Source organism: Odontesthes bonariensis, chromosome 2, assembly GCF_027942865.1.
Source record: "Odontesthes bonariensis isolate fOdoBon6 chromosome 2, fOdoBon6.hap1, whole genome shotgun sequence".
NCBI classification, from domain to species: Eukaryota; Metazoa; Chordata; class Actinopteri; order Atheriniformes; family Atherinopsidae; genus Odontesthes; species Odontesthes bonariensis.
The window spans coordinates 3,215,130-3,232,697 of NC_134507.1; the positions used below are offsets into that span (position 1 = coordinate 3,215,130).

Genomic DNA, 17,568 nt, shown 5'->3' on the forward strand with positions numbered 1-17,568 from the left:
TTCATTTCCTAGGAAATCAAAATATACTGCCCATAGTCTTAAAAACATCAATTTTCGTCATTTTTTTTATTATAATGTCACATAAATCAGGTCAGGAATGATTTATCAACAAATCCTTCTGTAAATATCTTCACAATACTGCTAAGTGTATAACTGGAAAGTTTGGTGTTAGTAGGTGCTCCACAGGCTGAGATATTGATACTGAAAAAAAACGGCATTTAAAGATTTAAATAGGGGAATTCATTTTGGTAAATTTGGGTGAAACGCGCTGCAGCGAGTAAACAAAATGTGATGAAATAAACGTTTGAATTTATGTGTTCACAATTTTCTTTGTAGCAGGTTGAAATAAAAACATATTGAAGGAGTAGACCCCTGCATGAAAAATCTCTGTTTTTGCCCGCCGTGTCTCACCTTAAACACAAACACTCTTTTCTCGTTTGCATTTTGGTGTAATGAGAGGCTCCTGTCCTGTTTGTGTGTGTGTGTGTTTTTTTTTCCTACAGTCATCCATTAGGAGAGAAGATGACAGGTAGGAAAAAAAAATAAAAAAATCAACATCTGGTCAACTTTTTCGCAGTCCTCTGAATGTTAATGAAGCTGAAACATTAATCACTGAAACGACAGTGGATAAACACGACGCCCTCTCAACCTATCCACAGACGGGAGGGGAAAGAACGAGTCTTTAAAAAAAAATGAAGAGATAAATGGTTTGCATGATTAAAGCTTTGGTTTGATTCTGTCATCTTTGTTATACTCGTGCTCTTATCTGTAAACAACCCAATTACAGGAGCAGTTGTAGCCACCTCTTAGAAAAACAAAACACACAAAGGGGAAACATAGAAATACATCTGCCCGCATTAAGCTGAAGTTCAAACAGACACACAGGAGAATATATGTATAGATGTAAACCCAACGCACGGCTCCCTAAGCTAATCTCGATGGGAATGGACGCTTGAAATGTGTGACATACAGATTTTTCGTGGGTGTCGGGCAGTGGGAATTCGATTTCCAAAACATCCTGGAGGTTGTGCAGGACGCTGGAGTCCGGGTTCCTGCAGGCAGACCAGACAGCTCCTTCACACTCTAATTAACTACATGCAAATTAGCAAAAACACAAGGGGATGACTCAGAGACGGAGAAAAGCAGAAGAAGTGGTGGAGGGAGAATTTCTTGAACTTTGTGTCATGAACGGAGTCGAGTCTTATAACCCGTGATGAAATTAGAATCAAAATGAGGAGTGATCATGTTTAGTTTGAAGTCTGAGTTATAATCAGACGGCTCTCTGAGCAGGTGAACTGGTTTGCTGGAATTCGCTGACGCTAAGAGTGCTACTAAACAATATACCAACAAATATAAAAACATCAAAACTTAAAATATATCACTAAATGGGGCTGGTAAGAATCCTTGTATGACTCAGACACTGAAGAAAACCTAGAAAGCTTAAAGGGATAGTTCGCCTCTTTTGACATGAAGCTGTATGACATCCCTACTAGGGATGGGAATCGAAAACCGGTTCTTGTTGAGAACCGGTTCCCTGTGTTTCAATTCCTTGGAATCGTTTGGCAATTTTGCAAACGATTCCCTTATCGATTCCAGTGGGTGCCAATGACAAAAGATGCGAACTATCCCTTTAAGGCGCTCTGGCAAGTTCCTACACATTCCAGTTTCTGTCCCAGTGAATGAATACACCGAGTTCTACTGTAGCCAACAATCTTAGCCTCATTTTTAACTTTTATGGTGAGTCTTATCCAGCTATTCTCTTAAAGGTAGGGTAGGAGATCCTGGATTTTGAGTCCAGCGAAGCTGCATTTTGAAAATACACAGGTCACAAGTCCCAACCCCTTTATTCAGACTTCCCCCCGAAGCCACGCCTCTAGAGTACATGAACGTGCACGAGCACGAAGGTGCACGAGCGCTGTTCTGACAGCAAGCATCGATCGTTGCCTTATTTAGTATATGCTAACTATACGTTTAATAATGCTAGGTGCTAGCCAAGCTGGCTCTAGTTTAGCTTCCTGCCAAGCTTCTGGACACGTAATTCGTTCACGGAGCAGGGTACGTGCACAGGGGGAAGGAGGGGGAGAGGGAGGAGCAGATTGCAGTTTGATAGACGCATCAGAATCCAATCATCGTTAACGGTCCGTTCAGTATGATTGGATACTGTTTTTCCTAGATTGTACGTTCTAGAGGCCACTAAAACTTTTCATATTTGTGTCAAAACTTTTAATTAATTGGTTGCAATGGGGGTGTGAAGAGTATTTCAAGCAATATGTAAAAAAGGCTCCAGAAAAAGATCCCCTACCCCACCTTTAGGTACTGACTGATGTTATTTGTTCCTGTTTGCTAAAAACAACCTGCTATACCAAACAGCCAGCACAAATATCCCAGGGTACCTCAAAAACGTTTTGGCAATGCACCAGCATTTGCTATCAACCATAGGATGTCAGCAGAGTTAGTTTGTGCCAGTCTTATTACACATTATGTAAAATTGGTTTATTTGACTGTTGAACTGTAAGAGTCGCAACATGTGAGCTGGATGTCGGCAAAAAGATCAAGGTTCCTTTTGCCAATTAAACTTCCAATAGTGTTCATTCAAACAGAAAGGCTGTTCCCTCAATGTTTAACTACAAGAGTAAGAGTTATAGCCAACAAAATAATATATATATATATATATATATATCTTTAATATGATAAAAAAAGAAAAAATTCTCTTGCATACTGAAATTTAAAAGAAAATTTAAAAAAAAAAGTTTACTCAATCAATAGTTTACATTGCTAAACTATTGATGTGTGCCAAATGTATAAAAATAAAAAACTTATCTGATTAAAAATGCTTTGGATTTCTATTGCATCTCTCTATCAGAAAAATCGAGGGCTAAAATGTATTACAGTTCATCTTATTCTGTATTTAAGTGAAGGAATTGTTGAAATAACATTATATTATAACAATAACACTGATTAGCTTGGAGAGAAAAGGAGCAGGACGGAGATCACTGTCAATAAAGATGGCCGCGGCAGAGACTGATAAAACACTAATATGTTAGCTTTGTTGTGTAGAAAGAAATTCTTTTGACTTCCCACACCATGGCTTTGTGATGAAGAGTGGAAACTTACCACAGGTGCATGTTAGTGTTCAGCTTATTCCTCAGTGGCGTCACCACTGCAAACAAAAGGAATGACTCGGTGTGATGGTAAATTCTAAAAACAACAAAAGCCTTCAATTTAATTTCAAGTATGTTTTCACACATTTCAAGAACTTGGAGATTCACTAGTTTTGTTTGCAAGCCCTCAGAGATTGGAACGTCTCAAAAGAACGGCACTCTGCATATCCTCAAACGCCGTCTCTCATTCGTCAAGAGACCGGTGCAGCGGCGTCACATGTGAACCGTCGCTGCTTCCTGTTCCACAGGGGAGCTTCGTCTCTGTGCATCCTTCATCATTTTCACTATTTGTTATTCTCACATGCAAAAAGCAATATTTCTGCACGACCCCTCGTATTTGAGGTTCACCGCCTGCCTCCCGCCTTGTTGGCTGAAGTATGCATGTATTCAATATCTTCTGAGTTGCATTGCTAGGCAACAGACAAAGAGTTACACGACCTTGGCTTTACAGAAACAATGGCCAACAATTGATGGAGACTTCACCAGAAAGCAAAGTGTCAGAGTTGTGAGAATGAAAACGTGCCACTGGAAGCAGGTCCGCCGACGAGTCAACAACACACAACAGTCAACAAAACCAGTCGTGTTGAAGACAAGTAGAGATCAGAAGAAGCACCAAATCTTTTCCCCCTCCACACCTGATGGATTCTTACGTTGGGAGAAATGTGTACTTTACTGTGTGAGCTGTGTGAAAACAGACGCTATACCAAAATACTATTTGGATATGGACTAGGGTTGATTTGTGATATTAATGTGTATAATTTCGAACTATTCTGATATTTTAGACTAGACTGTTCATAGAAAACGTGGCGAGTAAGAAAAAAATGAATTTTTTTTCCAAAAAAAACAAACGGTAAGAATCCCACCAACACAAGCAACAGCCGATTTTCTGATTCTAATCAGAAATCCAGTTAAACAGATGAAACCGGTGGATTTGCTCGTATAGGATAAGGATTTCTTTTATGTTTTTAGGTTTGAGAGACATTTAAAATAACGATTTGCATTTTTTTTTTCAACAGAAAATTTCCTAATTAAATTTTATTTATTTTATTTATTTTATTTATTTTATTTATTTAATTTAATTTAATTTAACTTAATTTATTTATTAAATTTTGTTATGATAATTTTTTCAGATTTTATGATTAAGCTGTGCTAGATGACAGAAGCGTTCGGTCACCTTTCATTAAGATTGTTTGATGGCAGCAGGATTACAAAGCTTTGTGAATAGTTTTATACAATAGTTTTTGCCAGAGTTTTGCTTCCCAGACAGAAATCTTTCTCCAGCAGACAGGTTCTGGGGGATGTTATGTATGCTATCTGAGGTAATAAAGAGTCGATCATTTTTCTGAAAGAGTAATCCTTAAATTCACCCATAAGAACCTGATTCATAATGAAAGTTTTTCTCGTGATTTCATACAGCATTTAAGCTGTTGGGGTGTATTAGATCAGATCCGTTTCTTAAACTTTTGCATTGTAAATGTCTGTGAGGTCCTACCCACCGTGCTCTGCTCCCAGCAGGCAGCACTCCGGCAGCATTTTGGGGTGTCTGGGATCCACCTCCACCTTAATGGATACGTTGGTTCCTTAACACAAACAGGGATGCATTCTTTACTCTTTCATTTGACTGATGAGTATCAGTGCACATGTGACACATATTTGCATGATCAACATTAACCGTTGCATCCAAAGAAAACTGTGTGCAGTGTATATGATTGAGAGTGCTTAGGTAAATGGATTTAGAAGTGATAAAGAGTAGGCTGCGTGTGTTAAACAATACCGATGGCAATCCGCCTCATTGTGTCTGACCGACTGGGTTTTTCTGGCTCCAAAATCCAGGTCTTACTGTCAATCTCATCCAAGACGTCCCAGAAGTCTGTCAGGGAATGTAGAGTCAGCAGGAACTGGCTGTGGAGCTGTTCCAGAGTACTCTACAAACAGAAGCACACATGTCAGTTAAAAAAAAGAAAGGAAATGCTCCATATCTATATGGTGTGAGGATTTGACATGATCATTTAGATTTTTTTTTTGGTTTGTTTCAGGGGTTTTTTGTACAATCTAGACTTCAGACAAAAAGCTGGCCCTGGAAATAGACTCTTTGATAGACTTTTTGAAAGTAACTGATGCAGTAACATAATACTGAAACACAACAGAACACAATGATTCCATAAAGTGCAAACATATGTATGCAAATATTAATTCATATTAATTTTTCAATCTATGGATTATTAACAATGAATCTTGTTATATATCAAGCAAAGAGTCCAGTCTGCCCCACCTAAACGTTAGGATCTTTTGTTTGTCTTGTCCTTGCATAACTAAGTGAAGTCGAGCTTAATTTATATATCAAATACAAAACAGCAGCCAACTGAAAGTGCTTTCTATTCACAACAATAAAAAACAGTTACATAAAGACAATTCAAATGTATTAAAAACAAAAAATAAAAAAATCATGACAAAATAAGAGCAAAAACATCAACGGTCACAAAAAAAACAATAAAATAGATCAAACTGGCACATCAAGATCAAAGCTGCCACTAAAAAAATAAGCAGTATGCTAAAATAAATAAGATTGAACTTTTCAAGAGAGTAGCGTCACAGACTTTAAGATTAGAGGAAAAGAAAAAGTTGTGTCACCTAATTGAACATTAGAAACGGGGTTAGGGTAGGGCTGGGCGATATGGGCTAAAAGTCATATCTCGATATTTTAGCTGAATGGCGATACTCGATATATATCGATATTTTTTTCTGTGACGTAATTGGGGTTTCCCCCAAAGCATTATAGCATATTAGATTATTTTTTCCCCAAACAGTCAGTTATAAGTTTAAGCCACATGTCACCTTTATTAATGGAAACAGAACCTTAAGTGCATCTCTTTGTGCACATTTCAAACACTTAAATAGACAGGGTACCTCTGTGCACATGTCAAATAACAAAAGAGCAAAAACAAATAAAAACAAAAAGTAACAAACCAACTTCTGTACAAGTTACAGATTTTGTGCCAGGAGAACTAACCTGTCCACACTGTCAGGTTTTAGGGGATGAACTAAACACCCTTTGGGAAGGGGAGCTGGTGGCCGGCACACAAAGGTGCTTCTTTGCCAGGCGGCTCAATGCTGTGAAGTCAACTTCAAGACTCCTCCACCATTTCAGAGGCTCAGCATCACTCTCTACTAGGGATGGGAATTGATAAGATTTTTACGATTCCAATTCCATTTTCGATTCTGCTTAACGATTCGGTTCTTTGTCGGTTCCCTTATTGATTCACATTTGGAGAAAAAGGACAACAAACCGGTCGATTAGCATCAACTTTGTTTAGTTTAGAAGTAACAGGAGTCATGACCTCACAAACCCAACAACGGTGAGGTCCACATTGGTCTATCCTGGCCTGGGTAATTTAACTCTTCCTGCTCTGGTGAAAGGAGAAGCTGGAGGTAGAGGTGAACTGGGGGTAGTACCACCAGCCTCTAAGTCTGAGCCAATCAGGCTATGTCTCTCATGATTTCATCTAAATGTAATGCCTGAGAAGGCATTCATTTAACCTTAAAGGTAGGGTAGGAGATCCTGGATTTTGAGTCCAGCGAAGCTGCATTTTGAAAATACACAGGTAAAAAGTCCCAACCCTTTTCTTCACTTTCCCCCCGAAGTCACGCCTCTAGAGTACATGAACGCGCACGAGCACGAAGGTGCACGAGCACTGTTCTGACAGCAAGCATCGATCGTTGCCGTATTTAGTATTTAGTTTATGCTAACTATACGTTTAATAATGCTAGGTGCTAGCCAAGCTGGCTCTAGTTTAGCTTCCTGCCAAGCTTCTGGACGCGTAATTCGTTCACGGAGCAGGGTACGTGCACAGGGGGAAGGAGGGGGAAGGAGGGGGAGGGAGGGGGAGGGAGGAGCAGATTGCAGTTTGATAGACGCATCAGAATCCAATCATCGTTAACGGTCCGTTCAGTATGATTGGATAGTGTTTTTCCTAGATTGTTCGTTCTAGAGGCCACTAAAACTTTTCATATTTGTGTCAAAACTTTTAATTAATTAATTGGTTGCAATGGGGGTGTGAAGAGTATTTCAAGCAATATGTAAAAAAATGCTCCAGAAAAAGAACCCCTACCCGACCTTTAACCGTTACTAACAGCAGGTTTTACAATGAGGCAAATGGCGCTAACATGATAGGCAGTGTTTGTTAGTTAGTTAGTTACCTGCAGTGTTAGCCGAGGACATGCTAACGTTGCTAACGTTGCTGGGTTCAGATTCACCAACGTTAATCATTCGTTCATAGTTATTGCATGTTGGTAGTATTTCCTCCCTTTGGTGAAATATTCACTTTGCAAGTTGCCCAGTTGTCGTCTTTTTTAGGGATGTGTAATCAAACTTTCGAGCGTTTGTACCGCTTGGGCGCCATGTTTACTGTTGACTGCTGGCTGCGCTGGACTCGCCACACAACGTTGCGTGGTGACGTCATTCGCGCCCACTGGAATCGATAAGGGACTCGTTTGCAAAATCGCCAAACGATTCCAAGGAATTGAAACACTGGGAACCGGTTCTCAACAAGAACCGGTTCTCGATTCCCATCCCTAGGAGAAATGGGTTCGAACTTGCGGCTTATGTATTGTCATTAAAAGCAAAATTAACTCTATCGATACAAGCGATATTGTCCTGTGTTATATCTTGTTTAGAAATATATTGATATATATTAAAAATATCGAGATATCGCCCAGCCCTAGGTTAGGGTAAGATTTACTATGTAATGAATATTGAAAAGGGGCTAACAAGTCAGTAATGTGAAAGCCACAGAGAGCTTTCAAAACAAATGATGAAATTAAAAAAAATGAATCTTGTATCTTTCCAGTATAAAGTGCACCTCAGACAGAACTGGAATGATAATGACAACATATTACAACTGCAACAATGAGTTTAATCTTCACATTTTAAAATGCTACTCCACTTTCTGACATTTCATGGAGAAAAGTACTTTTACAATAAACAGACAAATCTAAGTGTTAGCTTCAGTGAAACGTAAACTGAGCTCATGTATGATATAGAGTAAAAACAAAAACTTTTACTTTACTAATACTTTATTTATTTAAGAAGTGTACGCTGTTATTTTGATTTTGAACTATTAATACAGTTTTCTTAATAACAGCAAAAAGCTGGAAATAGCTTGATAGAATGAGGTGGAGAGGGCTTCAAGCTGCTTAATTTCAATGTCAGAAAACCAAAGTGAAATGAAAGTGTGGATAGCAAATGTCCAGTTGGTTAAAACTGCAGTAACTTAACTGTGCACACATGTTCATAGAAACACACACACACACACACACACACACACACACATACACACACACACACGCACACACACACACACACACACACACACAACACTGAAGAGAAAGAGAGGCTGATAAGGGTGTGTGAGAGCAATGCAGATGGAATGAGAGATAAAAAATTAGGGGACAAAAATTAACCAAAAATTATAGGTCATTGTGCCAGCACAGTGCACACAATTAAGCATCGTCCAGGTGCTAAGAGCCTCGGCAATTACAGCCCCAATTAATGCCAGTGGTATGATTATGGTTACATCTCAGGATAACTATGCCAGGCCCGATTCAGAACGGGGGAAAAAAGGAAGAAGAACTGCTACTTAAATTCCTGCTGTGTCTGAGAGAACAAAAAAACTGCAGGAAACTTTAAAAGAGGCCGTAGAAGTCATTATAATCAGTCCTTTATATCCATGTAGGATATTTCTCCTTAACTTCAATTTAACTTTGAAAGCAGCCGAGCTGAGAAATGTCACTCCTCTCTACTGGGATGCTGTTACACTTCACTATCTTTTAACCTTTTTAATTACCGTAAAATTCGGGACTATCAGCCGCTACTTTTTTCCCAGGCTTTGAGCCTTATAACAGTGGTTTTCAAAGTGGGGGCCACCGGGGGGGGGGTTGTGGGGCCTCAGAAAATTTGAGTGAAGATAAGAAAAAAATGCAAAAATAAAAAATAGAATTCAATTTTTTTTAAACATCATTATAAAAAATTGTCACCTTTTTTTAATCAGTATTGTAAAATACAATTTATAATAATATATCATATGGAAATGTTACTTGCCATGCTTGTCTTTCTGATTGGCTGCCAGTCAAAACATGGTAGACCTGGCAGTTTGCGCCTGTTCTGAAGCTGCGCTGCTCCTCAAGCTAGCGTGTAGCTAGCTTAGCCAAAATGGACAGATTTTTGACTTGGAAGAGACCGAAAGAACTGGCTGACTAAAATCAGAAAGTATGAGGCAGCATACATTAAGTTTGGCTTTACAGCCATACAGAAAAATGGCGTCCTCTGTCTGGAGACCCTCTCAAATGAGTGTTTAAAACCTTCGAAACTTCAGCGTCACCTGATACAAAAACATCCGTCAGAGTCCGAAAAAACGGTCGACTTCTTCAGACGTAAAGAAGAGCATTAAGTCAGGCTGCATTCACACAGCGAGCTGCTGTCCGTGAATAAAAGAAAGAAAATACGTTCTAAAAGCTGATGTTTCTTTACATATTTTGTAGCATTGTCTGTGGTTTGCAAAGGGGGCCAGAAGCTAATACTGTTTGGGGGGCCTTGGCATGGAAAAGTTTGGGAACCCCTGAATTATAATACTTTTATAGAAAAGTGTAGTTTAGTCCACAGACGAATGAAATAGGTTTCCACACGATGGACCACCAGCTCTCTGTGAGGAGTAAACTCACAGAGACCAAGTCTGGAAGCAGAATTGTATTCTAATTTGAGTACTATTTTGTGTTCTCACTCATCTTCTTTTTCAGCATTTTCTGTACACTGAAACCCAAACAATCCCGTCTCTCTCTCCCTGAATGTTCCCTTCTTCAGGTTCAGCAGCTTTTTCGGGTCACTGGTGATTCAAGGGTTGTAATTGGGAAAGCACCTCACTGTCCTTGTGATGCTGCACAGAAGCTGATGTAGCCAAAACGCATCCGGTCGTCAAATGAATGCAATCTCCATGTGGCTCAGAGTGCCTTCCAGGCTGTGGCCTCAAAGCACACCTTCAGAGTTTCTTTGACTTCCACAGACCAACTTCTCAAACTATTATAGATCACAGGTTGCCAACGAACCAGTGATTGAAATGGCTGTACAGGTAGAGGTGAGGAAAACTGGATTGTGGTTTTCATTTTTCTAATGAAGGACGTGCAAAGTATGCATCTCAAATATTTCTATAGAGTAAATTTAATTTAGTTTGCTATTATTTTGAAGTGCTTTTATTTCTGAATATGATGAAGTTCAGTGAAGTTGCTGAAAATAATTCTAGTTTAAAAAAAAGTCTTTGAAATGGGGTCTGTACTTTTGTTAAGACATTAAAGCTGCGGTCGGCAACTTTTTTTTAGTCATATTAGCTTGAACTGTCATGGGATTCTGGAAGTACAATATTAAATAGGCTGCCGACGGCAGCTTTAAAGGTGGGGTGTGAGATGTTTTCTGGAGCATTTTTTATCATATTGTCTGAAAACCTCCTCATGACCCCATTGCACCCACTAAAATAGAATGTTTGGGAAAAAAATGATATTTTAGTCCATTGTAGAGGGTGTAGCAAGAGGAAATGTCTGACCAATAGAAGTAATGATGAGAGTTACTTCTATTGGATTCTGACATGCCAATCAACCGTCAGCCCCCCTCCCCCCTCCCCCCTCCCCCCTGCGCGTTCACAGACTCGTGACTCGTTCATGTGTTTTGAAGGCGTGGTTTCGAGGGGTGGGCTGAAGGGAGAGGCAAGGTTGTGTATTTTCAAAAATATAGCTTGCAGGAACCGTTTTTCCAAGATCTCATACCCCACCTTTAAATGACGACCAAAAATCTATAATAAATGTTATGTATGGAGCTAAGGTTGCGCTATATAGAATGCCCACCAGCTGGTACCAGCGCCATGTAACCTGTTGAGTTCTGAGTGTGGAATAAACGGTCCTGAAGAAGCGGTTTAAAGGAATGAACGTGTGTCAGTGTTGCTCTTTGTAGCATAACAAATGGAAGCAGCGACATAACAGAATCCAGAGACAGGAACCAGCCAAAAACAGCACAGGTGAGTTTATCTGTGCATGTGTACGTGCCTGTGGTGTCCAGGTGATGACCAGAGGGACGGGCAGGTCAGCTGAGCACCCAGGAGCCTCTGTGGGATGCTGTGGATGAAGAAGATGTCAGTTCGGTAAAAAATAATCAATCAATCTCTTTTTGTATGTGAGTTGTTGCCATCAGTATCAGAGCCAGAGGATATAGTTGGTAAACACACGTTTCTGTAAAGAAAAACTCATTCTTGTAGCTTTGACCACAGCTTTACCTGTAAAAATAAGTGTGTACACCTGGGTTTTGTTTTCTTTCATAATGCACTCCAAAGCCAGATGTTAGGGGATGTTGATGGGTTTTTTGATCAATGTAAAAAGGGCTTTATTTCCCTTGTCCAAGCATTTCTTGCCACATGATTATTATCTGTTTACTAAACACTTGTAAGCTCCATAAAACCATGTGGCAGAATGCACCATGAATAAAGTTTACATATAAATTCTTAAACATTAGTATTTATTCATCTTTAACTGCAACGTTTTGGGGAAGAATTATTCCTTATTTGCATTATTTCAACTTTTTTTTTTTCATATCCAAGAGCGATCTCTGCAAAATCTAAATCTCTTTGGAATTTTGATTAAGCAGACACTTCATGACCAGAAACTTTAAACTAAACACATTAACCTGACACCTTTTTAACAGAAAAACAGTTTTTATTCTCTAATCATTTCCAATCATTTTCAGTTGGCAACACCAGCATGGTGGGCTTGTAATGTTTTGGAGTTTTGCATATTCTTTAATCTGAAGATACAAGGTTCCAAATTTTAATAGGATTAGATTGAAATAATCCTATGTGCATCTGTTGATTCTAACACTGAATAAGTAATTCGATTCAAAATCTAATGCACGTTCAGAGGAGTTAAATGTTGTATTTTGTAATCGTAATCAATTTTATTTCTAATATTTTTTTATCTCTTTGTGATGTTAAAAATTTAGCTGCTTTGGTGCAAATTTAACTCAGATTTACAAATGCAGTTAAAAGCTTCGGAGCTCCTATGGCCATGCTATTCCTCAGTCACAGGCACATAGCCCAGATGGTTTCCTGAAGTCTGAACTACGACAGCTACTCTGTAGCCCACAGCCCAGACACAGACTTTTGAAGCCACATTTGACCCCAAGGACTACGTTAAGTCCAGTAAGTTTTGATGACCCGTATGAGGTAGATTAATTTGATCTATGGTGTTAAATACAGTTGCCAGCTAACCTGTTAATTAAATATGTTGAATGTAAGATATCTCATCATGGTGCAAGCTACCTAAAATCTGATGCCGTTTCATCTGCCTCCTGCTAATTGTTTTTTTGTGACCATAAATTTTTTTTATTCAACATTAGCTGTAAAATATCTTTTAAGACCATTCCATTTCTTCGGCTATCTATCTATATATCTGTGCACTGCTTTGCATTAGTGTACACAATGTGTGGAGGAATAGTTCCAAAATTACTGAACTAAAGTCCCAATGGAAAGTTTCTGTAAATTTACCGGAAAATTTATCAGGAATTTTCTGATCACCCCCATCAATAGCTCAACAAGATACTTGGGTTAGCACATGAGGCAGACATCGGCTGTGTTCGAAACCGCCTACTACATACTACATACTACATACTTGCAAACGGCATACTCATTCGATCAGACAGTATGCAGAGCGTTTACCCAGAATGCATTTCGCTCCTGCCCTAGCCGAAATCAGCCAGCCTGAAGCTGATTTCCCTTAAGCTCTAAACTCTGTAAACTTTAGCAACATTTGAAACATTTTCAGGTGAGAAAGTAGTCGTTTAGATCCCCAACGTGTTGAAAACCTGACAAAATACCGGCTGTTTACAATTTTGTTCCCACGAATTCGGCGCTACTAAAGCTGGCTGCAGTGAGCAACGCACTTCCGGTTATTTTCACAAAATAAAATACCCGTTGCCTTTTATCATAGGGAAAGACATTACCATACAATTGGTGCTTTTGTTTTGAAAACAGGAAGTGAACCTACCCTCGTTGTAGCTAGCTTGAAACTGCCGTTTTGACAGGAAATGACGATCGGCGACGTCACGTTAAGTTGCATCTTGGGTAGTTTGAGTATGAGTAGTAACCTCATGATGCATACCCAACATTTCAGAGAATCTAGTATGCATCCGGGAACTTAAAAAAGTTAAAGTTAGTATGAGTAGTAGGAGAAGTATGCGGTTTCGAACATCCATCCTCTCTCTGTTCACCTTCAAATAAAAACAAAAACTCTCTGTCCTTCCCTAGTTCTCTCTCACTATTTTACCTTCCAAGCCTCCATGCGATGGTGCCAGTGCTGCCTCCCTCCAAGCTGTGCCTTGTGAGGGATGACCTGGCACTGGATCTGGAGGAGGCAGTTGGAGGCATGGAGGACCCTGGGCTATTCTTACCTGGTGCCAGCATGGTGAAGAGTGCCAGGTGGGCACACAGAATGGGATCCCAAAACCCTCCCTTGTCCCTGGAGGATGTCAGGCTCAGGTAAGCGCCACCTTACTATCACACTATGCCTTAGAGTATGCAACCCCAGGGTGAGGTATTCCACTCCAAGCAATTAGATGCTTTGTATTGATTTATGATTCAGAAATATACTTTGTACATTAGTAAAATATGACATTTAAGTATGAACTTTAAACTATAAACTTTAAAGTATAAACTATAGGACTGTCACCTATTTATTTATCCTTTTTTAAGTTTGGCCATTCATTCCAATGTGGGAAAACTTTGAACATCAGTAATCCATTCAAATAATGAAAAATATGTGCTTGAGACCACATAAACTTACAGTAATGTTAGAAGTAGTTTGCCTTGTGATCCAGCAGAGGACACTCTAGTATCAGCTTAACCTAATACATGCCCTTGTAACCTCTCATTAAAACAAGCAGTGCTAAGAGAACCAAATCTTAAATTTTACACCATAAATGGTATAATAATGAATAGAGATCAGGCAGATTGTTGACTTCAGACAGAGCAGCTGTCTTACTCTACAACAACAAAGCTTCAGATTAACTTGCTAGCTTTGCAACCCAAGTGTGGAAATGGAGGCATCATAATATCAGCTAGTCTTGAGATTTATATGCAAAGATATGCAGCCCATCGGTAGTGGTACATGACAAGGGTTTTAGTAAGATAATGGAACTGAAGCCATTATATGTATGACAGTTACAGCTCAGAGTGGATGTGAAGTTATAGGCATCTACTCAAACAGACGCTTACTTACCACAAGAGAGTCTAGTGTAGATTAATCTACAATTCAATATCAAAATCAACCCAAAGCATCATATGTTCCAGGTACAAAAGGTCATTCAACACAATCAATATGGAGATTAACTCCCTGTGTTCCTTCCCATTCCACCTGCATGTGTTTCCCATACATCAGGTAAAGCTTCTGCGTACTTCTCTAAACAGCAGCGAATAGTCAAACCTTTCTTTTTTTCTATCTATCTTTTTTTTTCAGGACAAGATCTATGGGGAGATGTTTTGAATGTTATATTTGTGCTACATCTCAGTCACACTGGGTTACCACATCCTTTCCAGTTTGACCTAGATTTGGGGCACAGATGTAAATCACAGATTTGCTATCAGCAAACTCAGCATCACCATATGCAATTGATGAAGTCGGCCTGTTGTGATTCAGACTGGCTGTGGGTTAACATCAAGTTTGAAAGTATTCCATTTGATGATGAAAAATGTTCAATGTGATGATTGAAATGATGCCATCCTTGTGCATTTTTGTGTGTGTATGTATCTTACCTTTGTCCTGAGTTTAATAGTGAGAATGTGCTGCCTTCCAGATGTGTCCTCTGCCTTAAGTTTCAATGTTTGGAACTCCATGTCTAGGAAGAGCATCCTGAAGATGAACACACATGCATACGCCATAAATCAATCTGTCTATTCACAGAGAAGGGTGCACATAACAATATTTACTCACAGTAGTAATCAATCATCATTAATCACAGCTTCAATAAGAAGACATCAACTCTACCTTAAGATGTATCCCTTCGTGCACCAAGACAGTGACATTAAATCAGAATGAATGCTGTTGATGCATTTTAACCTTTTTCTGCGGATATGTCTAACCCAATCAACCCTCCAACCTAACCATCAAAAGCTGATGGCCATCCTCGCTGAATCTGTTACTGTCAGAGAGATCTTCCTTTTAAAGGGAATTTTTAGGTTTCTCTTGATGTAAAGTGTGCTGAGATGGCTTTTTTTTATTTTTATTTTTTTAATTCAAATATTTATTAGTGTTTTAGTTGGTAAAAGACAAATACAGTATCACAGATCACATGTTTACATTCTGAAGATGAAAAGTAAAAGTCAGTTGGAACCAGGGCTGCCACATGAAAAACCAAGTGTATGCATGTCCAAAAAAAAAAAAACCCCAAAAAAACCCATAAAAAAACAAACAAAAAAAAGCATACATCATTAAATACACCTCTCAGGTACCAGTAACAATATATTCAACACATATTTAACATTTTGTTAGGCTTATTTTCCAATCAAATAACTATTTATTGTGATATATGACCAGAAATGATCCCACACTGACACTATATTTTTGTCCCTATTTTTAAGCTTGTGGAGCATGCATTCATAAGAAGCCATTTTTGTCATTTTATGAGCCCATTCCTTAAGTTTTGGAGCAGTTTGTGTTTTCCAGTGGGTTAGAAAAACTCTAGCTGCCATGGATACCCCCACCATGATAACTGAGAATTTCCCACCTGAAATGTTAGGTATCCGTGCCCTATCCCTAAATAAACATAGTCTAGGGCAGAGAGGTAAGGGAGCCAATCACTAAGAGTCTGCATGACCACTAACCAGAAGGGTTTAATTACTGAGATGGCTTTTTAAATTAAACTATAGAAATAAAACTGAAGTGAAGCGAGTTATGAAATTGCTAAAAGGTTGCCTTCCTATTAAAAATAGATTTTGAAATAGATTTAAAATAAAAAATGTCAGCTCTTTCTTAGCAGTTTTAACAGTGCAGCCCTGTGCACTAATAGTGTTTACCATAACATGTATGGTCCTTTTTTTTGTTGCCATTTTTTTATTTTCCATTTTAGATAATACCATTTGACCAGTACTTTTGGTACTAGAGCAGATGTTTCAAGCAAGCCAAACCAATACTGTACAGTTACCTGGAAAGACTGTAGGCTGCTGATTAGTAAGAAAGAATCCCCACCTGTGGGAGTAGATCTTTGCAGCAACACACACCAGCAAACTTCTTTGTTCTATATGTATGAATTAATTTGCAAGTTTGGCATGCAATTTACAATATAAATCCCATATATATAATTTACGTCCATAAATCACATATTATTTGCATGACTAATAAGTACACAAGTACATTTATTAAAGGCGAGTATGGATTTACAGATCAATCCTTTTTTCTCTGCTGACTGAAGTTGATTTCTGTAGCATTAAAGCGTATGGTCACTTCCAAAACTTTCAAGTCCCTCTGAACTGAAAGCCTGCTGTAGACTCATTCGGCATAATAACCTCTCTATACTCTTCCCTTGTTTTGGTTAAAGGTGCGAGCTAAATCAATGGAATGTCATCAACTCACACACAGAACAATTGTGTTCCTCTGGACGTGTGTGTAGAAAGCTCCCATAAGCCCCCCGATAGCCCCGGATAACAACAACACGGCAGCTATGAGCTAACAGTGCAATAGTACACGTTCATTAATTCAATTGTCTTAAAGTATTGGTGACATAAAGACAGATAAAGCCTTATTTAGAGGCTGTATTATCTCTGCCCTGTTCACTCCCGTTATATGGATATACATGGATCTCGAGTGATCTAAATATCTTCCGAAGGACGCCGACTTTCACCAAACTGTTATTGGTGAGTAGATGAACGTATTTTACGCCAGAAATAAGGTCCAGGTTTAAAAAAAAGTTTCCGTATAACTGGACATTTTTTGAGGACTACAGACCCACAAAATACCCATTGCTGAAAACAACATCTATCAAGACCATTTAACAAAATGCAAGTGGAGAAAGCAATACGAGTCCAAATTAATTTCTTGAAATAAACTTCCATTCATTTGAACAGAGATTATTTTTTTTCTTGTTTCAGTCACAACACTTAATTGACCGCATTGAGTGTTTGGCTTAATATTATGTTTCGTTTTGTCTCATCAACTTGCTTTAATTGAATATACATTTTTGCATTTCATTTTTCTGAATATGAGAATGTTCAGTTATAGTCCCTTATTACAAATAGCAGCTGGGATTAAAAAACATTATTCAGTAAACAGTACTCTTCTGCAGTTCCCAGCCTGTTTGTAATATTATAGCTTTTTATAGTTGTTCCCA

General features: G+C 38.7%; 1 protein-coding gene across 3 annotated transcripts in view; it reads right to left on the reverse strand.

Annotated features, from left to right (window-relative positions):
- Positions 1 to 17,568, reverse strand: part of fancl (FA complementation group L) — a 29,541-nt gene that overhangs the window by 2,624 nt on the left and 9,349 nt on the right. For all 3 annotated transcript variants that reach the window (XM_075474472.1, XM_075474465.1, XM_075474478.1), the window contains exons 6-11: positions 14,999 to 15,095; positions 11,247 to 11,315; positions 4,936 to 5,086; positions 4,658 to 4,741; positions 3,115 to 3,160; positions 971 to 1,052 (exon numbers count right to left, since the gene is read on the reverse strand). In XM_075474472.1, the coding sequence (XP_075330587.1) occupies positions 971 to 1,052; positions 3,115 to 3,160; positions 4,658 to 4,741; positions 4,936 to 5,086; positions 11,247 to 11,315; positions 14,999 to 15,095 (529 nt within the window). The remainder of the gene's footprint in view (positions 1 to 970; positions 1,053 to 3,114; positions 3,161 to 4,657; positions 4,742 to 4,935; positions 5,087 to 11,246; positions 11,316 to 14,998; positions 15,096 to 17,568) is intronic.